Source organism: Filicampus tigris, chromosome 5 (genome assembly GCF_054856515.1).
Source record: "Filicampus tigris isolate MCC_2025a chromosome 5, RoL_Ftig_1.0, whole genome shotgun sequence".
Lineage (NCBI taxonomy): Eukaryota > Metazoa > Chordata > Actinopteri > Syngnathiformes > Syngnathidae > Filicampus > Filicampus tigris.
In genome coordinates, this window is record NC_141221.1 from 10,908,699 (window position 1) to 10,933,911 (window position 25,213).

Here is a 25,213-nt window from a genome sequence, read left to right on the forward strand (position 1 = left end):
CCATGTGCTCTTTGTCAAAATAAAGTGAATGCTACGGCTGCAGGCTCAGGGTGGATGGAATGATGTGCAGTTTAAAAAAAAAAGATGCAATAACGAGCAGTGAATAGGTGATACACAGGAATCTATGCAGAAGGTCACTGAATGAGAAAAGCATAATAAAAAAAGTGAGTAAAAAGTGTTGACTGAAACTAACAGATGTTGCATTGCTTTCCTTTTCCACACAATAAGATCTTTATCTTGGACTGTGAATTAAGATTACGTAACTCAGCCTGAAGAGGTTGACAAGTGTACTGAGGAGAAAGTGGTGGGCTGGTTATGTGAAAGCACAACCATCCTGCTACTGTTCAATATGACAGACTGATTGTAACCACCAGCATAACTGATACATGGACCAGCTGACATCAGTGAATGTCAATCATATTATGACAAACAAGCATCAAACGGCATCATTTGTGTAAGTAACTATTATGTAACAAAGTTGTATTCAGAACAAAATCATTCGGATTCTTAACCATCATATCAGTGAGGTCATTTTTTTCTGGGGCGCAACCATTTGTTTCCTAAACCAAATCAAATGAATTTGATATATCCCCTTCACACTCACTATAATGTTTCCTTGGCAACTTGGGGTGAGAGAGAAAGAAGAGAAATCCGCAGCATCGTTTAACAGAAAAAGGACAGGGAGAGGCGGCAGCAACACAGCCAAAGTCGAATTTCGGACCCCAGAGCATACTCGTCACAATAGAAAGTAAAACAGTATTTAATAAGCAAGCACGTAAGACATGAAAAATCACATCCCCAAAAAATATCACGAAAGGAGATGCCGACAGAGGGTCGACATCAAACAAAGGACTAATACAGAATATTATTCAATCTAAACTAAGGAGATGGGCGGAGCCACAGCAGAAGGACGATACCAGGAATTAAATACAAAACAGAATCTAATATTGCAATTCAATTTTTTTTTAAAAATATATATCAATTGATATTTCGCTATGACAGAGTGGACATCAACTAAGCGTCACAATTTGCTGGTTTCCCCGATACGCTAGACTCAGCCTGAGGGCCTGACCTGTGACATGGCATATCAGCTTTCTGGCCGCTCCCACGAGAGGCTTGACAGTGAGGCGACGGCCTGTCAGGATCCCACAGAGTGTCCAGAGAGCTCCTGGGCCCAGGCATGCTTCCAGCCCCCAGCACGCACACCACCAGCCCATCATCCTATCCACAGGGCCTTCTCACTGATGCATTTTCACCGCCATCGTGCTTTCATTAGGCTCGTTTATTCGTCGTTTTCCACTGCCGAGTATCTTGCCATTCTGTGTTCAACTCCTACTGTTGAGGATATGGCCTTTTTTTTTTTTTTTTTTTTTTTTTTTAAATCAGGATGTTCAGAGCTACTGTTTTTGAACATAAAACCACAATGCATCTGGTCAGATCTGGTTAGTAAAAAGGTGCAGAGTGTATAAAACATTTAACAACATTAGTGTGTGAGATATTTTTAAGAGTTTACACGTGAAGGTATATTTAAACCTTGATGATGACTCAGAGAAACAGACTGCATGACGTAATATGTATTTTTTTCTATTTGTATCTATTCTGTGTTATAACAAAATGACATGACACATCATGATTGGGAGTCATTGTTTGAGCATTATATAGTAGCTAACTTCTGCAGTTTAATTTCTGACTAACTTTTTGTGACAATACATTGCTGGGTGATATTGCAATGTGCTAACTAACCCTTATTAAGGTCAATTTGTCAGAGGCCAGTAAGAATGCAGTAGTGTTAGGAGTGTAATGAAAAACTGATTTAAATTGGAAAACTGGTTTTGATTGAAAAGCTGTTAGCGCATCGAATCGAACTGAATTGAATCGTTCGACTTTAAAATGCACCGTCTTAGAATCGTATCCCAAGCCATTGTATTGAGACGTGTATGGGATCATCTTTTATTGGAGGGATGCATACCCCTTATCCTAACCTTCTAACTCCACTCTTTCCCAAAATAAAAATAGAAATGTAAAACTTAACTCACAAGAACTTCTCTGTATAACTGTCTTTGTATTCAAAGAAATGTTATTACTTCTGACTGTTCTTAGTCAGCCTGAGGAATGAATGATTCTCTCTTTTGTGCATACAGCCACCTGCTGTACATATACTGTACAGTCAATGCAGTCTGGGTCGCGTTTCCGTCTCTCTTCAGCAAAACTGGCGCCCGCTAATAATGGACTGTGAGGTCCGTCCTGATTTGACCAGGTTATTTATGATTACACAGCCGAACAAAAATCCACTTCCATCTATGCTTAGTCCGTTTTTTTTCAAGTTTCCCGTCTATCGTCTGCAAAACAGGCGTCCGTCATTGACGGTAGATGGACCAGTCCGTCTACCCACCTCTATCTCTCTCTATAATATATATATATATATATATATATATATATATATATCATAATGAGGTACAAAATTCTAAATGTAAAATACTGTACAAGTTTTGATTCTTCTAGTAAATTCTATAAATACACAGTGCGGTGATAATGAAATATGTAACGGCAAAATTTCGTCTAGTTTGGTCATAATATAATATGTACAATTGATTTTGTACGATTTCTGACTAAATTCTTATGGGAAAACACGACAAACCGTCAAAGCGTCGGAAAGTTATCCGACCCCTCCCCTCCCAACGTTTTTTTTGTTTCATAGGGAAGCCTTGAGAAGGAGTCTGCAAGTTTAAAGCTACCTGTCAATGTCAACACAACATGTGACAAAGAACAGGAAACTGAGAGCCGTTGCTCTCCTCACGCAAGATGGATGGATGCGAACGGGGGACTTACTAGGGGGGACTTAGAGAATATGAGGGCCAGCACTGTACAGCTCATATCAAATTCAATCGGCAACGGTATTAGCATGCAAATTGAACTGCCACTGCCTTCGACAATATCCAAGTATGACACCACAGGTCTTATCACACAGCCTGGTGAAATATTGTACAGCTCTATGAGAATAGCAGATGCCCATGGGCATCCGCGGTGACTCTTAGTCATTCCAGTCCTTCAAATGTCCTGCTGGTGACTCTTTGAAATGGATTCAGGTAAAAGTGACACACACTGACACGGCACAACTTCCGCGGGCTGAATTAATGGATGCCAATGTGAGACATACACACCCAGACACACACTTTCCCTGAAATGAGTTAGTCATGTTGTGCATATTTCACGACGCCTGGTCCCATAAGTCCCCAACCTATACAAGCTGCATACTTCATGATAGCTCCTTGTCTAATGGAAATACTGGAACTAGAAAGACGTAACAAACAAAATCAAAGCCTGCTGTTTGCTTGCTAATAAACATTCACACCTATGGACAGTTGAGCGTCTTCAATGAATCTAGCATGCATGACTATGGAACGCATGAGGAAGATGCAGTAACTGCAGCAAACACATGCAAGCACGGGGAAAATATGCTAACTCCATAAAGGGAAGCCAGAGCTGAGGTTCAAAACCAGAACCTCAAAACTGTGAGGCAGATGAGCCAACCCTTTCATGTAACATTGCAAATAAAATAGTTTTGGACTTTTTTCTATGCCAGCAATCCATTGCGTCGGTATGCAGACCACAATATTTCCAGGTCAACGCTCTTCTGAGTGCCTTCCTGGTCTTCTCTTAGGGTCGCCGCACACTGTGGGATGCGGCGGAACTCAAGTCAACACTCAGGCAGGCATCTGCCACAAGATTTCATGAGAAGCCAAGGCTCGTCAACTGGTTTTGCGGCGATTCAAAATTTGAATTGCAGTTGCACAAATTGACGACGTACCAAATTATAGCTGATCAAAATACACGGAAGATTTCACATCCATTTATAAGCGAGTGAGACACAGGCACCCACCACACGCCGCCAAGCAATAGAATATATGATATACAGTACACACATCGGGTTTTACAACAATGCTTAACCATATTTATAATTTCATATGTACCAGTGAATGAAATAGCCAAACTTGCGGTAAAATTATATGCAAGCGGCATACGTACCGCGCAGGTTACACCCAAATGAATGGTAGCGAGCCTCGGTATTCAATATATCCTATCCCCATTTTTCATCTTTATGCTCACCCAGAGCTGAACATTCCATCTATGTGACGCCCGTTTTGCTGACGGTTGACGAATGACGGGAAAATAGACGGATTATGCATAGACGGAAACCCCCTTTATTTAGCCCAACATTCATCTGCAGTCCGTCATTAGTCTATTTTCTATTTTTTGAAGCTTTGATGGCCGCCGTGAAAGGTTGAGGCAGACCGGCCTATAGACGGATACATTTCCCCCCCCCCCGGAAAAAAAGGCAAATGACAACGGAAGGGTGCCCACGCTGCAGATGGATGGCGAATTACGGACACTCAATTTTTAGTATAATGTCCAACTACGTTCTCACCCATTTCCTCTTTGTGTAGCAATTGCACCTTCCTTGACTGGCACTCCATCCTTTTATGGATTAAAACAAGTGATACAGAACGACAGACTGTTTGAGGAGCATCGGAACATGATACAAGCTCACACGGCTCACATCGCAAGGAGTCCTTATGCTAGATTGTCTAATGTTTGGGAGTGAGTGGCCAACTTCCATATTTTTGCGATGGTAGAGTTCTCGTTGGACTCGGAAGGAGTGGGCAGCAGTCCAAACAAGGCAAGTTGGAATCAAAATGTTTCCCACCCAAAAATATGGCATGAGCCTCTCAAGTCACCTCATCTTTGGTGAAAGTGTCCTGCTAAAATACAGATAGACTTTAACACTACAAATATAGCGCTTCATGACTTTATTTTTAAGTTGTTCACAATTCAACCTTGACCGAGATCTCTGCTTTTCTGTTAGCCATTCAAGTAACTGCACAAAAAATACCTAGTGGCACATGAGCGCCCCCTAGTGGTATGTGATAGAATCTTAAGAAGCACCAAGTACAGTTCGGTTGTATTTAACTTTTAAGCTCAATATATTTGCATTGAATTTTCCAGAACATTTTTTTTAAACATTTATTTGGGTACAATAAAACTTTTATGTAGGCTACATTTGAATTGAATCATTATTTATCACAGGATTGAGGGTTTTTGTTGTCTTGTTGGTGGCAAAAATGGAGAACCCAAGCGCAGGGAAGCAAGGACGCAAGGTGGGAGTCTCAAAAAGTATTTATTCACCAAAAAAGCTAAACAAGGTGCATTATGGTATCAAAATACTAAATTGACAAAATGCTCAAAACCCCCAAAAAGATCTAAACTAGCATAACATCTTGAGGAAACCAAAACCAATGTCTAAAGTGAGCATGACAACAACACACAAGGAACGGAAACAGAACAAAAGAAACCAAGGCACTAAATACAAGCAAAATTAGTAAATAACGAGTCACACCTGGACAAGTGGGAGGAGGATCGGTAGACACAAGGGACATGGCTGACCAAAGCAGGTGGAAACAAAAGCCTGATGATTTAACACCAGAAAACAAGACGTAACATGCAACAAAAGTAAATATCATCAAAACAGCAAAACAGATACTCAAGTACATCTCTTTTCAGTTTTCCTATATTCAAGCGGAATGTTAATGCTCAAACTGTGCTGAATTGTTGATCATAATGGTGGTACTTAGAGAGCTAATTACAGTATTTTTAAAAAGCGGTTCCTCATACTCCCTAATGTAACCTGTGAAGTGACTACCATGAAAAACATCAAACAAAGCTACACAATTTGGTATCTTTATTTGGACAACAGTGGCATGCCTCAAGTCATCTTTGACAGCAACCCTCCAGAAACAACAAACACAAACATTATTTTTAGGACATTGAAATGTGAGTGATTGAGAACACTTGCCCGTGTGAACGGATGTGGGCACCCTTCCAAAATGTATTCCTGAGATGCCTGTTCTGGAGACACAACCAGATGGGTCTTGAACTAGAACCAGATGGCTGGCTGAAGGTAACATAGGCTAGGTAGTGCATGCTTACACGTTACACACTCACCATACGCTGAACTGTATCTCTGGAAAAGGTGTGCACACTTGTTTACATACAAATGTGAGCACGTGACTGCATGGAGGGAGAGTGTATATGAGGCTAAGAAAAATTGATTTGCCTTTGATAGTACGTCACATGCATTAGTATCCTAACTGATTATGAGTATTCGTATTTTAGGTCATTCTAATGTAAATATTCCTTACCAGATCTAAAGAGCGCACTCTAGTAGTGCCTTCGTTCTACAGTAGATCATGTTGGATTATACATTTTAAAAGGAACGAAAGGAGCCGCTTCCATTGGCCGCGAAGCTCGTCGTTTGTGTTCACGCCCACAACCGCGCAAATCGCCCGTTTTCTAACTGTGCCAAGTTGGGTGTGTATTGTGAAAATACAAACACTTGGTGTGGCCCGCCCCTGTGCTCAGTTAGTCCGCGCTTTGTGCCAGACTTGAGCTGGGCATGAATATTGAGACCTCAGTACTAAACTATAAAGTCATGATGGAGTATATTTCTGAGGTACACGCAATTATTTTACATTTGCACCTTCGTGATCAAAGGAAACTAATTCTAGCCAAAAACTGTAATGCGCTATATAAATAAAATTGTATTGTATAGTATTGTATTGTGAAAGCTGCTGTTTGGTTAACATGCGGGGTTTATACCGTATGATCTATACAAAAAACTCACAGCAAGATTCGCGCAGTCTACCCAAAAACTGGAACACTTCCAAGGTTCTCAGTCCCCTTGCAAAGTGATGCAACACAGCGTTCCTTAATTAGTTGTTGTTGCAAGAATCTAATTACAAATGATATGCAATATTCATTTTGAAACCCTCATTATGCTGTTTTTCCACATTAGCTTGTATAGAGCATTTTGCAAGCTCATTGCCTTTAATTTTTATTGACCTATCAAGCCCCAAATGTTTGGACTCAAGATAAAATAGTAGTGTGGAATCGTAACTAAAATAAGTCAATTAGAGTTTTTTTTTTTAAGTGGACTAAAACTAGAACATCTGCAAGTGAAATAAAATGAAATTAAAAATTTAGAGTGCCCCAAGGATAAGAGTGAGGTAAGCTTTCGCTTGTTCTGCATATTGTTCCAGGTTGCAGGTGCACTGTAATAAAAACGGGATTTTCCACCCTGACTAAGAGCAGCCGCCATCATCAATGTGATGCAGGCGTTTCGGTTAGTTCAATAAAGGCGACGTTAAAAGTCGGCAGCCAGTCGACGCCAGGGGGTAAAAACAACAGTGCAGACGTTGTAAATGAATTAAAAGTCCGCATTTATGACACCTTTCAGCAAAAAAAGTTCCAGCTCTCTGTGATGTAACTACGATAATGCTAATACATGTGTGCATTTAAGCACTACAACAGAAACATCAAATTTAGAATCGAACTCAATAGTGTGCAGGCCTCATCAGAAGTTGCTTAAATGTTTGAGCTTCGACTCATTTAGTGCAAACTAAAATATTTGAGTTTTTCTAAGCCAATTACCACATTTGAGCCTACATTTGCACTAATTTATATCATTTTACAAGATGTACTTAATCAAATCAATTAAGATTCCTATTTTAGATTTGTGTCTATTTGACCTTCATACTCAGATGAAAAGAAATAAATCAAGAGTTACTCACCACTCACTCAGTACTTGTGTAGTTTTTCATTACAGCGTGGCGCTGTACTGACCCACAGTTGAGAGATTCTCAACTTTGAAATCAAGATTGAATCCCGGCACGTTCTTTGGATTTGCTCAAGGTTCTTCCCACATTCTATTCTTGGGTTAATTGGAGACTAAATAGTTACAGGTAACTAATGAATGCAAATAAATAGTAATCAATAACCTAACCAACCATACAACAACAAACTGATAATAAAAGACATTTTGTATAAATGTGTGCGTTATCAGCTCACGTCATAGTCAAGTGGGTTTTTTTCTCCCCGCAATTATGGTGCCTGACTAGGCACACCTTATGTAAAAGTTGACCTCCAATGGCCAAATTTCATTATGCAAAATGTAAAGCACACAATATCTCAAATGACCTTTTCTGTATGACTTGCATCCATCCATTTCACACTTGTCTAGTGTGTAAATGACACCTGTGGTGCTGCCTGGCAGTAGCCAGCCAAATCCCTGGTGCACTTTATGACACTTTCACACGTGTTAATTGTGTGCGCTCATTCCACACGTGTCTGTCAGGGTAAAACAAACAACAACTGCTGTCATTTTTTTATGTCCAGAGTATTAATATGTCAAATTATTCATTCACGAGTGTCCTAAGAAAGTGAGTGCAGTTGAGAAGAGGATGAAATCTATTACAGTGAAATGGGGAGGAAATGCAACATTGAACAATCCCGTCATAGGCAGTCTGCTAGTTTATGTGGCTCTATTTTTGTACAAAATGGTGCTTTTCATCTTTTGTCCTTGAACTTGTCATATGCATGGATGTATTATATTGCCCCCGGTGGCCAAGGTACACACCAAAAACAAACCCCCCAAAATGTTATTAGGGTTGTAATATAAACCGATTCGAATCGGAAAATTCCTATTAAAATTCCTATTACATTACTATTACATTATTCCACTCATACACGAATTATGACAGCCTACATGAGGGTTTTTAAGGATTATGTTATGTTATCAGCATATGTTTTAATGCAGTACAAGTGCTATTTTTCTTATTAAAAATGTTATTAAAAACGTCACAAAAATGTGTTTGTTTTTGGGGGTCTAGAATGGATTACCATTCATTTTAATAGGGAAGCTTGATTTGAGATACAAGCATGGTCACAGAACATTCGAAATTCGTAGGTCAAGGTACCACTGTGCATTACTTAGCGTGGTTGAGAGCGGTTGTCAACTTAGCTACACACTCTTAGATGCAAAGTGGCCGATATGATGTTATCACAATATGACTTCATGCACTCAATGCAAATGAAAACGAGACGCCCACATTGCGTCGGCTGCCTCTGTGCGCATGCCCAGTTGACCGCCAGGTGAACCTCTCAAGCCAGCCTTGTTTCCAAACCAAGGTGAATCCCTTTCTCCTCCGCCTGACACCATCGTGGCCCCGAAGGACGTACTGTAGGCGCGGCCGTCTTCTCAAGTGTTCTTGTGGTGTGGCTTGCCTCCAAAAAAGGGAAGCGTCCACAGTGATGTGCGAACAAGGATGACTCCCAAACTCATAAATAAACTCTTATTTCACATTTACCTGAAGTGGATTGAACAATGTGGCCGAGCATTAAATTCAAGGATGCCATTGTTAGTTTGTTATCCCTTTACTTTGTTTTAGTCATGCTGACATAAATAATGGATAAGTAGGCTGATGACATGCTATTATCATAAGAATTTGAAGTAGAGCTACTGTGTGGTTCTAATGGCATTTTATTTGTACAGCAGAGAGTTTGCTATAGTAAAACAGTAAAAGAATAGGACAGAGTAGAGGAACAACTAATACAAATTTAGTGAGGATCCGAATGAAGGTAAAGGTACATTTGATTCACTATTGCAGTAATTCTTTAAGTGTGCCGCTAGTGGAACACAAGTTCCCGATAGTGGTACGCGAAAGAATCACTGCCTAAGAACCGTTCAGTTGTATTTAACTTTTTAGAGCAATACCTTTTATTCTTTAATGGAGGACTTTGCAGTTTTCAAACTGCTCGCAACATTTGAATGTTGCCTCACATGACTAATCGTGACATACGCTGCTCGCAACGTTAGCCACGGCTGCTAGGTTGATAGCATAGCTTATTCATTACGGAGTGTTACTATAACACGAGGACTACCAGGATTTTGAAAATAACTACGAGAGCCGTCATTTTGACGGATTGCGCGTTGTTGCGCTCTGACAAAGACGTCAATGTCTAAAATTATTATTACTTGCTGCTTGAGTGTCTCATAAAGGTATTTTGTTTATTAAAATTCTGTTGTGAGTATAATTTAATGTAAATTATGTCATGTAAATGAATGAGAAACAGTTGGTTTCCCGTGCGGGTCTCACGCTGCGTGCGTGCCAGCTGTTATAAAATATATTAGTTTGGTGCTGAAAGAAAGGAGACACATGTCGCAAAAGACTTTACTGCACTTGACTTCGAAGGAGAGGAAGTAAATCGGAAGTTCGGCACACAAAACAACTCCATCCCAATCGCAGCCCGCAACTCTTTTTTTCCATGGGGGAATTATGTCAACAACCACCACATAAGCTCATTATTTTATTCATTTCGACTGTCTATCATGTGCTACCCACAACGTCATGACTATCACATCTAAAAGCCTATGTTACCACACGCGACACGGCTCCTCCTCCTCCTCGGCAGGGAGACTTTTTTACTCGGACTCGCTGTGTGTCAGACGAGCAATTCATCCTCTGACCCGTCAATATTTTGAAGCAGATGTAACGCCTCCTTCGGCCTCAGTTTGCTGGACTTACTACACCCAATCAGGGGCGGGGTAGCCATCAGTCCGAATGGAATGGTATATTTACGGGCCGGTCCTGGTCATCAACTCCAAATTGTGCAACCTTCAGGGTGTTTCCGAATCAGATTTAATGGTGCCTTATAGTAACAATATGGCCGTACAGTGCTGTAATGTCTCCAAGATGTTTTTTTCACACGGGTGCATATCTGCAACATGTCATTACTTTTGGACGCTCTATTGAAATATGTTTCTCTAAGGTCGTACAAAGTAAACTGTCCTCAAATGACAAGGATGTTGATCGTGATTGATTGTGAGCGTCAAGGATAAATCTTTTTTTTTTTTTTAATATTCACATTTGTGCACCAGACAGGGGCTCATATCTGTGTTCTCTGATGGCGAAAAGGTGCCAAGTGCTTGTCAACAAGTGCTGACAATGATGTGGTGGAGGTGAGGGGTGTCAAGCTGAGAGCACAAAGATGTGCTGAAGACAAGCAGAGCACAAAGATATGAAGAGGACGTCTTCTGATACAGCGCAGTACAGTGAACAACGTCATGTTGCAATGGGATGATTTATGTTTGTCATGCTCGCCTACATAACTCATTTGTTAAAATAATTTTGCTGAACCACTACCTCTGCTATTTGTAAAAGTGCAGGACAAGAGTGTAATGCTGCCAAAACAATATACAGTAATCCCCGCACCACGTTCAAGGTCCTATTTAGCGGATTTTTATTGTAAATATAATATCTCTACTTAGGTTTAACTCACGTAAAAATTGTGTATAATTCAACTTTCGACCACTAGATAGTTGTATGCTGATTAAGTTTGAGACCAATTAATTTTGAAAGAGAAAAAACAAAACCGGAGGAACTGTGTTTCAGTGCAGATTATCTTGCTTTTCAAGTACAGAAATCCGTTGTAGATTATTTTTATAATGTACATTTTTGGGCATGGTTATTGATAAGTCTGTTAGTTTGGAAAACAGGATTTGTTTACTGTAAACAGAGTGATCAGCAGACTGTACAATATTTTGTCATCCTTTGCTCTTGCTTACTCTATCTCTCTCAATATTATATGTTTGCAATATTGTATTTAAATGTATGCCTTTCAGGTCATAAGAAGCAAACAACATGGCTGAAAAGTCATTGTGTATCATACCATCCACAGTGACGGTTTCATGAAATAAAATCCACACGTATACTATTATAATGAGTCAACAGTGTCGTTGCCGCCGTTGTTTGAACACTTCAACCTGTTTTTCTGATAAATATATATCTGTTGCTTGGTGCTGCATTTCGGTACCTGTAACACTCATAATACAAGCAGAAACAAACATTACTAAAAAGCAACATTGAGAATTGTGAAGAACTGTGAAAAAAAAGCTTGCGGGGTTAAAAATTCAAACACAGAATCTCACAACAATGAGAGAGAAATGCTTTTACGTAATGCACAAAGAAAAAAAAAGAAAAATGCATCAACTGCAATCAACTGTGTTAGCATTAAAAGTGTGTCTTGGTCAGAATCCAGAGACACATTTCATGACTTGAAATAAACCTGAAGTGTCCAGGCCGGTCCACCAGTATTACACACTGTTAAAGGAGTTTATCTGGCGTTGCCACGGCAATGAGACATTCTCCTTATTACAATCCAGCGTACCACCACAATGGTGTTGAAGTTGTTATTATAAGGTCAGATTACTGCATAATGTTGCTTAACGCTGCCATGTTATCACTCTGCTCTTTGTGCATCGGATGAGTTGCTCATTCTGTCTGCTGTGCCGCTGAGGAGGCGTGAGATAAACGGTCAAGTCCCACACATCTTCCTCCCTGTGCAGACATGTGCTGCTGCAAGTTGGTGGATTTCTTGAAAAATGAGGTCAAATGGAGACATTGTACGCAATCTACGTCAACAATGCTCGACACGAAGATGAGCTGATAACCTAAAGCAACAAAAGACCTCATCGCTTTGGGAAATGTCATGTGATAAAGTTATAGGTCATTTGAATATGGTGGGCAGTGGATAGTCCATTCCGTGATGCCGGCCGACTTACAAGTTGTTCAAATTCCCAAATAGTCTTTCCAATAGGAAAGAGAATTATACATCCTGTTGTGTAGTCAAAACAACCACCTAATTTTGCCTTATAAAAAAAAGTCCGCTATCCTAATACTAACACAATGCAAAACACCATAGATAGGCTGAGGAAAATAGCATCAGCATTGCAGTGTTATAACACTTTAGCCAAAAGCTATATGAACATAAACAGAGTAGCAACACATGTAGACAGACAACAAAACACAGGAATATGTGCTTTATAGACTGTGAAAACAAAACAAATACTGCAACTGACTGAGCAGCTGTGGCCATCTTCTTCGTTTATATCCATATGTGTATATTATACTGGTGTACAAGGTGTGCACACCAGAAGGCACCACACAGTAAATGTATCATGAGGCAAAAACTATTTAATTCTTTACATTCTGTATATGGATGGATGGATGGATGGATGGATGGATGGATGGATGGATGGATGGATGGATGGATAAATGGTTGGATGGACAGATGGGTGGGGCAAAATGGAGGGTGGATGATGGATGAATGCATGTTTGGTTGGATGGATGATGGGGAGATGCATTGATAAATGGTTGGACAGGTGGGTGGGGCAAATTGATGGGTGGATGGATGGTTGCATGGTTGGTTGGTTGGACGGAGGCATGGTTGGGTGGATGGATGAATGGGTACATGGATGGAGTGATGGGTGGATGGGGGGATGAATGGATGGATGGGTGGATAAATCAAAGTTACCAAGAAACACTCAAAGTAAAAGCAACACACAAAACGGCCCTCTCTAATGAATACCCCCTCTCTACTGTAACTTCTTGTAGCAAGTGCTAGCACGAGAGTGGCTGTAAATTCTTTTCCCTTCCTGTACAATGGGCAGGTTTCCCGATACGTTTTTTTCCATGCGGTGCCAGTATCTTGATGACGACCGCGCTTCTAACAAAATGACGAATGCATCATCTTTCCCGATGGCCCTCGTGATGAATAACGCGGATTTTATTCATTTTTTTATTTATTTGTTTGTTTTGTCAATTAGTAGCGCAGCGAGCAGGAGCCGGTCCTTGAACGCAGCCTCGTGATTGGCGCAGGCGTCCAGCTCGTGGCGTTCGGAGATCCTATATAAACCCGAGCAGGCTGAAGCTCCGACTGAGCATCGGTGCCGTCTGCCTGTCATGCGAGTCCAAAGCACAGTGAGGAGTAGCGCAGCCTTGTAAAAGAGCAGCCTCACTCCTCGTTCATTTATTTACATTTAGCTCTTCTTCTTCCTTTTATTTTTATTTTATTTTTTTAATTATTGGTGAATGAATCCCCCGCGGAGGCTCGGCCGTCCCTTTGCGATCACTTGTGACACCTTCGCCCGGGAGACGATGCCTCTGAGGACGGGACTTTTCCTTCTGATGCTGCTCAACGCATCTGCATACGAGCTGGATCACAACGAGTCCTATTCGTCCAGGAGAGCACGCTTCTCGTCCAACAGCCCTTGTAAGTAGCACACACATGCTTGTGCATCTATCTCTATACTGTGCGTGTGCGTGTGTGCCAGCCTTGCCTCCCTCGCTCACATGCACATTTCGTCTCTCATTATGATCATTTTGGCCTTTGCAGCCGTTTTGCAATGCAATTAATTGTACATTTGCTTTCTTTCTTTCTTTCTTTCTTTTTTTTTTTTTTTTTTAATTACTTGGTTGCCGGTGTCCAGCCGGCAACAGATCAGCTTGGACCTGCTAGTGCTGCTGCATAGCTCACTAATATTGTGCATTAGTGAGTGTTAAACAATATAAAGCCGCACAATAATTCAGTTTGTACAGGAAAATAAAAACAGCTCGCATAACCATGAGATATATTCTTATTGTGTGGATTTTGCACTAATTGGTGTAACATGGTGTGGACAACCTGGGAGCATTTAATCAGGTGAGCCGTGAAATTCTAAAAAACAAATCAAGTCTCAGAGGAAGCCACAAGTGCATGTGATACACAATAATACACTTTTGGTGGACTCTGGCAGCACATTGAAAGGCTGGAGGAAAGGCAGAATATATTATCAGGGGCTAAAAAAAGGGTCCACATCCCAGCCTATCCCAGCTAACTTTGAGGAGAGACGGGTTACACCCTGGACTAGTCGCCAGCCAATCACAGGGCACTAATTGACAAACATTCACACCTGTGCATGTTTGTGGAACTTGGAGAAAACTCACACAAGCACGGTGAAAAATCCAAATTATAATCCAAACTCCACACAGGAAGGCTGAGATTCAAACCCAGAAACTTGGAACTGTGAAGCAGACATGCTATCCACTTTGGTGCCACCTTGGTATCCAAATGCCAAAAGACTAACAGCATAATCCTTTCAAGGGTTGATGATATGTCTGAGGCCCATTTGTCACTTTTCTTACAGATGTATTCAGATGTGATGGGATGGCGACCAGTTCAGGGTCTACCTTGACTCTCGCACCAAAATTTAACTTATTTTCAATCTTCAACAACTGATACAAAGAAAATGGCATTTTATAGTTCTTTTGGGCAGGTAAAACAAAAATCATTAGTTTTAAAAATATGAGCTCATACTAAATGGTTGAGATTTCACTTGATGGTAAAAACAAACATAAAAGGGCATAATAAGGTCAAAAAGTAAAAGAGAGAGAAATACTTTTTTTAAAAATTTGAAAATATACAGTTCACAGGGTAAGGGACGTTGGTTCACTGAATTTTTGGATTGGTTTGTAGTCTTTTCCTGTTACTTTTTCAATATTTCATTTCAAACATAGTGACTCTTTCTAATCTCAACTCATCTGCACAGCATTTTATTTGAGTTACATAAAAGTAAAAAATTGGGCTACTAAACTGGCTTCTATGGACTTTGCATTTACTCTTCTTAAAATAGAATATTTGCTTCCTCAATGTGCTCTACTGATTGGGTCAGCAGTTAAAGGTTTAACTTTTCACTCAACTCGTGTGTCAAACCCACAGCCCGGGGGTTCAGATGTGGCCTGCCACATCTTCTCATGTGGCCCGCAAAAGCAAATTATGTGCATGGATGTTTCTTACTGAACTACCAAATTGTCTTCACTTCCAAGAATGTTGAGATATTTCAAGCATTTGTTGTTACCAATCCCCCTTTTAAAATAAATGTACTAATATATCAACAAACAGCTTTTAGCGGGCTCTGATTTGTACGTGTTGTGAAAATGCAATACAAGGCGATCATTCATCTATTTGGGTTCACAATCATAAGGGCCCTCTGAAGTCAACTATAACGACAATTGTCCATTGGTGCAAATGCACGTGTGAAGGGTTGTTTGTCTAAATGTGCCCGACGACTGGATGGTGACCAGTCCAGGGTGTACCACACCTCTTGCCCTTATGCCAATAGGCTGCAACTCACCCGAGGGCCGTAATGAGGACAAGCGCTGTAGAAAATATACGGCTGGATGATATCTCTTTTATGTCTCATCCGTTTGCATGCATGGCCTGTGCTTCATGGACGTGTCCTTACTTCCGTAATGTCCAGATCGGTATTTGCTCGGACCGTGGCGTGTGGCGATTCTCTAGTCAGGAATACTGAAGTGGTCGGAGTCCTAAAATGTGGCTTGACAATTACCAGTTGGTGCAAAAATAATTGAAGACAGAGGCTGGTGGCAGGGCAGCATATGTGTGTGTGTGTGTGTGTGTGTGCGTGTGTGTGAGTTTATGCGTGTCGAAAAGCACGCCAACAATTCTCAGGAAACTCTTTGGTATTTCTGGTGCCGTTGGTCCAAAAGCTGCTGAGAAATATAGGTCCCGCCAAGGGAAAAGCCAAGCAGCGCCAAAAAGTGTCGGAGCCTCTGGGAGCTGTAAGGTGTCCAATCTGCAGTTTTGCCCCTCGCGGCTGCACGTCCTTTGTGAAGCGCCACAGCATGATGGAATGAATATTCTCCTTTGTCGGCCGCATTTTTGTCGCCCAGAGCCTGGCAACTGTAGTGAGAGTGTGCAGTCGAGCTACTGTTGGCTTGCGCCGCTGATGGATCATCATCATCATCATCTCTGTGCCCACAGCAGATGTGGCACGCTGTCTCAACAGTGCCCTCCAAGTTGGCTGCGGGGCCTTCGCCTGCCTGGAAAACTCAACGTGCGACACAGATGGCATGCATGACATCTGCAAGTCCTTCCTGTACAGTGCTGCTAAATTTGACACTCAGGTATACGCTTACACTCCCTCCACCGACGCCTCGAGTCGCAGCCGCTATGAAAATATACAGCGCGGTGGTACCTTGACTTACGACTTGAATTCATTTTGTGGCACCGTATTGTAAAACCGGAATAGAAAAACTGAATCAAAGAGAAGGTAAAGGGAGGAAATGGATTCATGAGCTGTAATTAAGGCAAAAGTCACACACACACACGTAACGTACTACAGTGGTTCTCAAAGTTTTTACCACCTCAAAAATACTTGACTCTCAAAGTACCACCAAGTATAATGAGTAAGTAGTCATCACAAATGAGAAAGAGGATTTATTCCTAAAAAGCAGTGGCGGCCTTCAGTGGGTATTTACAGTAAGTGACCTAATAATCACGAAATGATGTACAAAAACACTTTATAATTGTGCCTGGCATTAAATAAGAGACAAGAGACATTTCATGCATTTGAAGATGAAAAACGTTATTGCTAAATGAAAATGAAAATGAAACCGTTACCTGTATCCCCTCCAAATTGCTACACTGCATTATAGCAGTTGAGAATCAGCATTCATTAGTGACGGATAAATGAAGCTTCATGAAGCACTTTGGATCATTTTCGACTCCTCTAGATGGCACTCTTGGTTTAATGATGCAGTGGAAATGTAATACATTGCCATTCCACTAGCCTTTAACTTTAAACCAAGAACACGATCTAGACAAGTAAAAAATATCACAAATGCTTCGTGAAGCTTCATTAGTATTTATCAATATGAAATCTGAAGTAACGCACCAAAACATGCTGATGCAGATGTAGTATTCCGTCAGTGTAAGCTAACTGTTCTACTCAAGAACCCCCCCCCACCCCCCCCCAAAAAAGAATATTTTTCAGGTTGAAACAAGCCAGCCAGTATCAGTTTGACCTAGGTTGACCTAGCCTCAAAAAGTAAAAATGTTTCTGTGAAAATGATTTTTTTAATCATCCTACCCTGCAAATCAATCTTTGGTGCACATTTTAAACTGAAGCAATCAGTGGATGGAAAATGCCATCACCAATTGCTGCACATAACCTAGAGTCACAGTTTAAAAAGAATAAAAAGTTGTGACCTCATATTGAGGCAACTCGGTGAAGTCAGGGTAAATATTTTTTCTTCGAGCAACTTGTGACCTCGCAGTTTGTGTGGCGTTTCACTGCACTTTTCCTGGTCGCATGGTGGAAAACTCAGTGTGTGCGCAGTGGACGTCAACACTGAGTACTTTGAAGGCCTTGGGCAAATTACAATTAAATGGCAATTGGCAACACATAAAAGCTCAAATCTGATTGGTCCAAACATAGAAATGACTGAAAAATCCACAACCATGACACACGCTATCAAATGAATACAAGAGAGTGTCGGAAATAAATGATTACCATTTTACGTAAGTTGTAAGTCAGTGTTACTGATAGTGTTTGGACCAGCAGGGGGATGAGGGTGGCCATCCCAAGTGGACAAAAATAAGGAAAGATCATTGCTCTTCTTTTGCAGGGTAAAGCATTTGTGAAAGAGAGCCTTAAGTGCATTGCCAATGGCGTCACCTCCAAGGTGTTCCCAACCATCCGTCGCTGCTCCACATTCCAAAGAATGATATCCGAAGTCCAGGAGGAGTGCTACAGCAAGCTGGATATCTGCACGGTAGCCCGGACCAATCCCGATGCCATCGGCGAGGTGGCCCAGCTGCCGAGCCATTTCCCAAATAGGTAAGCAAGTAAACTAACAAATGGCACCATTCAGTGCTTTTTTTTAACAGTGAATTAGAAATGTTGTGGATAACAATAGCAGAATAAAGTGCCCCAGTATAACCTTTATGAATGAAAGATTGTATGAATTTAGGTACTGTATGTATCAAAATTTTGGGGGGCGTAGTTACTTTATCGATTATTTGATTTTAAAAGTAACAAAGTTGAGATCACAAGTAACGTTGTTATCTTCGGCAGCGGCATAAGCACACAAAGCGGGATTCATACACAGACACAATTTAAAGGTTGACACAATAACACAATAAGATCCCTACATACATTGTAGCACTCGCTAAGCTAACTTAGCACATAGCAGGTCGGTATGAAACAGACTTAACTTTGCCAACTTAAAAATCATACACACACAAAACGGCGACAGGGATTTACTTCTCATGGACACACTCTGGGGGAAGACAAATGAGATAATCTTCAGTAGTACATGAAATACTGCTAGCTCCCTAACTTAAATAACGGCGTCATTCGCAATGTCGTAACTTACGCTCTCCAATCACTGTCTTTTTTCCCCACAAAAAGACACCCGCAACATTTGCCTTTCGAAAAATACATAAAAAAAAAAAAGTCTTTTGTACACATTAAATTACATTAATGTTTATTTACTTGATATTTGTGTTGCCCTGAAGTATTAGATTGTGTGTGTAACTTACCCGTCTGGTTGTATTTGTGTTGCATATTTATTTTATTTTCATTGAACTGACTGTAGGTGTTTGGTGTAGTGACATTCACTGACGTAGAAATGACTTCCTGAGTGTTGTTCTCTGTTGATTGATCAAAAGCTTGACTAGAGTAATGCGTTATTGGCCTCACTGCTTATGAGACACCTATGTGTGTCCTACTTAGCACCCTCATTTGGAGAGTCTTCACCCAGAGCTGGGTATACCGCCTTTGACGGACGCCCATTTTGTATGCGATGACCAATAGACGGGACCGAAAAAAAAAAAACTCAACAGATTAAGCATAGTCGGAAGCCCATATTTTCGGCGAATTGGTCAAATTTTGTAGATGAAAACGCAAACAGAAGCCCGTTTAAAATGACAGCCTTACCATTTATTGCGGCCAGACAAAATGACGGATAGACGGACGGCAAAAGGGTAACCCAGCTGCAGGCGGTAGGCAATAAACGCACCGGGAAATTTTGGTAACATGCCCATCTCTGTCCTCGCCAGAAAAGTAGCAAAAAGTGCTGTTGTTAGTTCAGCAAATATAAATGTTGTACACCGGATGCCCCTTTGACCTGGATTTATGTAGCATAACAGATGGCTCACGTTGTATTCACTTGCATGTTTTGGTTACCATCTGCTCAATGCAGCCGGGAAAAAGGCAAATAGAATTCGACGGCGTGTCTTGTTTGTCGGAGTGCATACGAAGGGGAATCAGGGTAGGAAGGCTGGACATTTGGACCAGACTTGAGCGCCCCCTCGGACTTGAGCAATGAATGTGTTTGTGTGGCCTCAGGTTCTACGGGAGGCTGCTGCAGAGCCTGATGGACTGTGACGAGGACACGGTGGAGCGCGTCAGGGCCAGCATGGTGTCTCGGATGGGCCCGGAGATGACCATGCTCATACAGCTCCTGCAGAACAAGCCGTGCGCGTCCACGGCCGGCACGGCTGCCGCCGTGGCCACCCCGACCGGAGCGGAGGCCCGCGGGAGCTGGCGCTGGTCTGTGGGCCCCCATATGTACAAGATCCAGCCTAATCTGCGAAACAGAGACCCCACCAGTCATTTTGGCAAAAAGCGCTCAGCCAGTGACAGCTCCTAACTTCTTCTTTGCACTCCAAGTCCGAATCGTTCCTCTATTCCCTTGGGGTGAACACATTCATTCCTACACTCGACTGGAAATATGCACCTCCAGGGAATGCTGGACCGCCCCTAAAGTTGATTTGATTGTTGCTATATTGTATATCCTACGTTTAAGGCTTGAAAGACATCCCCCCCCCATCACTCCCGCAGCCTTGTTCACTCTTCATCTCCTCCAGATGAGATGAATCCTTAAAAGGTCTTGATGCCAAGCACAAAAAGAGAATAAAAAACAGCCATAGAGGTTTCTATCTCTAGAGTAGGGGCTCTCAACCTTTGAGGGAAGAAGACAGGCCCCTTATAATCTTAATGCCATTTAAACATAACCACCATGTGTGTTCAATGACGAAATGCCAGACGAACTAAAAAGTAGAATTTTTGAGAACAAAAGTCCTAATTAGTTAGGATTTTTTTGGGGGGGGGGAAACAAATTATAATGTTATAGGAATCAGTTTGTATTTTTTTTTTCAAGAAAAATAACTATAAGACATATTTTGTCGGTTTAAAAAATGTTGAGAACGGTCACAGTTTTTCAAGTTAGTCATGATATTATATTAACAAGTGAATTAAGAAAAATGGGACTACATATACAATATAGCCCACAGCAATCCTGGAACCTTTCTGACACACCGCGTTTTTAAAAAATAATAAAAATAAATAAATGATTGGACTCCACCACTTTAATGCTGCACATTGAAATTCAATATTTTCTAGGGTCCAGTCAGTCATGGGACCTTTTCGTTAGAATCACTTTCCTCCCTCTTTTGGCTCCTCTAAGCACAAGTAAAAGTCATCCATTGACAGATTTATTGCTCCATCCACAAGGGGGGATGGTTACTTTCGATGTATCCAATATTCTAGTGATGAGACCAGTCAAATTGTGAGCATGAGATGTGAAGATCACCTTCACGTGTATTTTTTAACGATGCTAACTCTTACATGTACTGTATCCCATAGGTAATCTGAGACAGCCATAGCTAGCCTTCTACGAAGAGAGCGTGGTCACCAGAACCTTTGACAGGTTACCTTAAACTGACCAAAAAAGAAAAAAAAAACCAACAAAAAAACAAGCAAACAAAACAAAACACAACTTCAAAACTGCCCTGAATGCTATTCATGAAATACCAAAATGCTAGTGTACAGATATATATTATTATGATGTTTGTTTTCTGATGACAGATGTAGCCATTAGTAGTGACATGTGTTGTTCACAATCATCATGAAGCTCATTAGGCCAAATCTGTCCATCATATCATTACAATGCATACGACTGTTGAGCTCGCCGGCCTCAAAGGCACTATGTTTATGTTGCTAAACTGAGGGCGTCCGTGCTGAACGACGCACGCTCGTTTCCCCGGGGTTCGAGATTTAGAGTGACTATTTAAAAAAAGAAAAACAACCCAAAAAAAAAAAAAAAAACAAGCCTTCTTGGAATTATATTTATTTTCCTACGATATTATTTAATGTCTTATTTCAGTGCACATTATGTAGGTTTAATTCGCTTCAAACAAGCAGTTCAGTTATGGCTCTGATTTGAACATCTATATGCCAAAAAAAAAAAAAAAAAAAACCTTAATGGGACCCATGTTACGACTCTGTGCTGGCCATAGGGGAACAAAGTCGGTCATTCAAGTCAGGTGATCTACTCACATGGGACCACAACTACATGTCGCATTGTGGCTGCTACAATGCATTTTGGATGCATCGAGGTAAAGCAAACATCAGCATGGATGTCTTGGATGATGGCATCCGTGCATCCATTTGTCACTGAAGAATTGGAGGCACAGTCAAGTTAGCAGCTGGCCTGTTGGTAATGGACTTGTCTGTTGACACTTCAAGTTGCTCTTTTCCGTTTTGACAAATAACACTATGTTGAGCCCTTCATATTCTATGAAGACAATCGCCCCTGATAGGAAGTCCCATGCTGGTGTTTGTTTGGCCTGTTACCTTGTCGACAGGAGGAGGCAGTCTTGGAGCCTTTAGCTCACCCGTTTGTGCACATTGCCTCAAAGGAAGTGTTTGGAGGGACACGTTTCTTCACCTTTAGGCTTGGGTTCAGCTCCTTTCAATACAATTTGGTTAGGTTGATGTGCCATTGAACCAATGGAAAAGTTAGATCTAGAATTCTGCCTATACAAGGGTAAAAATGCTCAGTTTCGATCGACACTTGACATAGCTAGACAAAAAATCTTTCACACTCACATCTATGGGCAATTTGGAGTCTTTAAAAAACCCAGACTAGCCAGTCAACCTGGTCACTAGTCAATCGCAGGGAACCTCAAGACCAGTTGTTATTAAATTTTTAGCTGCACCTAAAAATAACAATGTTATTTATTTTTATGTATTTATTTGTTATGAAAGATTTTAATTTTAGTGGCATTTCAAATGCTCATTCCACTTTTTTTTTTTTTATTTATAGAAATTTCCACAGAGATAGTGGCCACTTTTCATATTGCTAAGAAAATAAATAAAAAAATAGTGACTGCTCCACTGATCAACATGAAAAAAAAATACAGTAGCGTAGTAGGTCTGAGTGTTCATGAAACTAATACCATTGCAAGTCAGTGTAACATTATGCAGAGTTTGAGTGAACATGGGAAAATTGCTCTAAAATGTTACATACAATTAAATTGTGCTTGGGCAGTGATTCTTTTTTTCATTTGAGTGAGCGCGAGTATCACTAGTGGTACTCGTACCACACTTTGAGAATTATTGATCTAGACAGACACACGAACTTCCACAAATAAATATGACCTTTCTTGAGAGTGTCAATCAAAACATTGAAAACCAAACATCATTCAACTTAAAGGCATGAATTTTTTATAAAATTTGCAGTGAAGATTTCCATTGAAGAAAACAATCAAGGAGCTGATCGCAATCCTGCGTGGAGAAGCGACCTCACTGACCAGGGAGAAGCACAAACAATACAAGACCTTATTTTTTTCTTACTTTTGAAAAGGTGATTATTTTTCAGCGTCAACTCCGAGACTATGTTGAGAATTCCAAACTATGCAATGATCCCCGACACAAAGGCTTCGCGGCGACACAGAAATGGACCTTTTGTTCACGCGGTGAATAAAAGCGCTCTACGGTGATTGTTCAGCTCAGTCAACGGCGTGTCCTTTGAGCATCTAAGAGCTATAGTCACACTGTAGTCCAATGGTATCCTACTATTTTATGTTCAATATGCACTTTTTTTCCTTTCCATCTTGACCACTATAAAGGGCATTGAAATATTCATGATACATGCGTGTGTGTGTGTGCGTGTGTGCGGGTGGGTGTGCGTGCGTGTGTGCGTGTTGTCCGTCACGGGTTAATCCCTAAACCCAAACAGCTGCTGCCCACTTATTGGCGTCACCCACGTGTCTTGTCCGTCGTCATGGTGACTTCCTGTTGGACATTCCTGTGTGTCAATTACTTCTAGGGCAAATTGACTGTTTTCCTCACCAAGTCCAGTGTAACGGTAGTTTTCAGAGAATGTAACTGTTTACTGAATGTCTGCTTGCAGGAGGCCACGTCCAAGACACGTCAAGGCTACTTTTGCATGCATGGGGAGGGACAAGAAACAAACACATACACACACGCGCACGCAGACACACAAAGTGGTCACTGGCCTTCGGTTAGTTTGCGTTGCAGATTCGAGCGAAAGCGTCACGGCGGTGAGCTGTGTGAAAACGGTTTCTCCTGACACGTCATGGTACTCTTTCCTCTCAAGACTTGAAATAGATTGATCGTGATTGATTGTTGTTGTGCTCCAGCAAAAGCGAAAAAAAGCTTCAGTGACTTGTAAAGTTTATTTTGTATCCATATGTATATATATCTATATAAATACAGATATATAGATATATATAAGTGACAGTTATTTTACTATTCAAATAGCACACTCAAAGTTATTGAGGTTTGAACTGAAGTTCCTGATACAGATGCTATGTAACGCATGATTGAACTTGTGTAAATGACTTGCACTTTAAAATATACCCATATACATATATACCCATACTGTGTATATGTTTGGGTTTTTCCTCTGTACTGAAAAGTCATGAAAGATACAAATGCATCAATTGTGTGTCTTTTGCTGAAATAAAATATTTATCATATCTGGCATATTGGATGAGTTGTTTTTTTAGCTCCTTGCTGTCCTAACAAAACTGAAATTAGCCAGCGTCTCATGCAAGTGAAGCGGCCGTTTACACCGCGCCATATACTTCTGGACAAAAAACGAGTACCACTTTCATTACCATGAACAACCCGTACCTTGCGACCAAAGAGGCTGCTATTTGAGGGACCGGAGCCCGAAAAGTGTGATGGCCGGAGAGCAGGCGCCCATAAAGTTAATAAAAGCTTTTTCACTCATGGAGGCAGCACTGTACATGACACGACCGTCACAACATCCGCCCACCGTCAATTCACATTGGCTTCCTTGCAATGCAACGACAATATCATTTGGTGGTCACGCCACATTAAGATGGTTTGCTAACCGCCAATAAACCCCAAAGGAGAAGAAGAGCCAGGAAGGGACATTAGGTACAGTCATTGTGTATGCATGTTATGTGAAGAGCAATTGTTAGTACGCTGCGTTTTTATACAGAACGTATCAATCACATATCCCTTCATTTCTATAGGAAACAACGATTTGTGATACGGAGGTAGTCACGGCACTAATTAAACTTGGATCTCAAGACACCACTGTATACTTTGTGGTTCTTTTTGTATGTTGCCATGTAGCTTCTAGCTGTAGTGGCTATGCTAGAGACTGCAACCGTGCAACATTGAGTTAGTTACACTAGCGTTTACGCTAAGCTAGTGCTGATAATGCTATTAGCTAATGCTAATCTGTGCATCCAACAACACTGTAGCTCTGTTAAACCTTTGCCTTGGACATTATAATTGACTACCTGTATGTGTTCTTATTCTTAAATTTCCCAATACAGTCCACGGAGTTTATATATTAGAAAAGTCCAAATGGTAATGCTTTGGGTTGACATTATCTCACAAGACAAGAGTGGG

General features: G+C 41.0%; 1 protein-coding gene across 2 annotated transcripts; it reads left to right on the forward strand.

The window, feature by feature from the left end:
- Nucleotides 1-13,624: 13,624 nt before the first annotated feature.
- On the forward strand, nt 13,625-24,310 carry stc1 (stanniocalcin 1). Of its 2 annotated transcripts, none has more exons than XM_086031645.1 (4): nt 13,625-13,944; nt 16,495-16,637; nt 18,141-18,352; nt 19,865-24,310. In XM_086031645.1, exons 1-4 carry the CDS (start codon nt 13,764-13,766, stop codon nt 20,166-20,168), a joined length of 840 nt encoding a protein of 279 aa, XP_085887771.1. In that variant the 5' UTR covers nt 13,625-13,763; the 3' UTR covers nt 20,169-24,310. The 2 variants fall into 2 exon arrangements, with proteins under 2 accessions (XP_085887771.1, XP_085887772.1); XM_086031646.1 differs by having other exon boundaries at nt 16,498-16,637.
- The last annotated feature ends 903 nt before the right edge of the window (nt 24,311-25,213 follow it).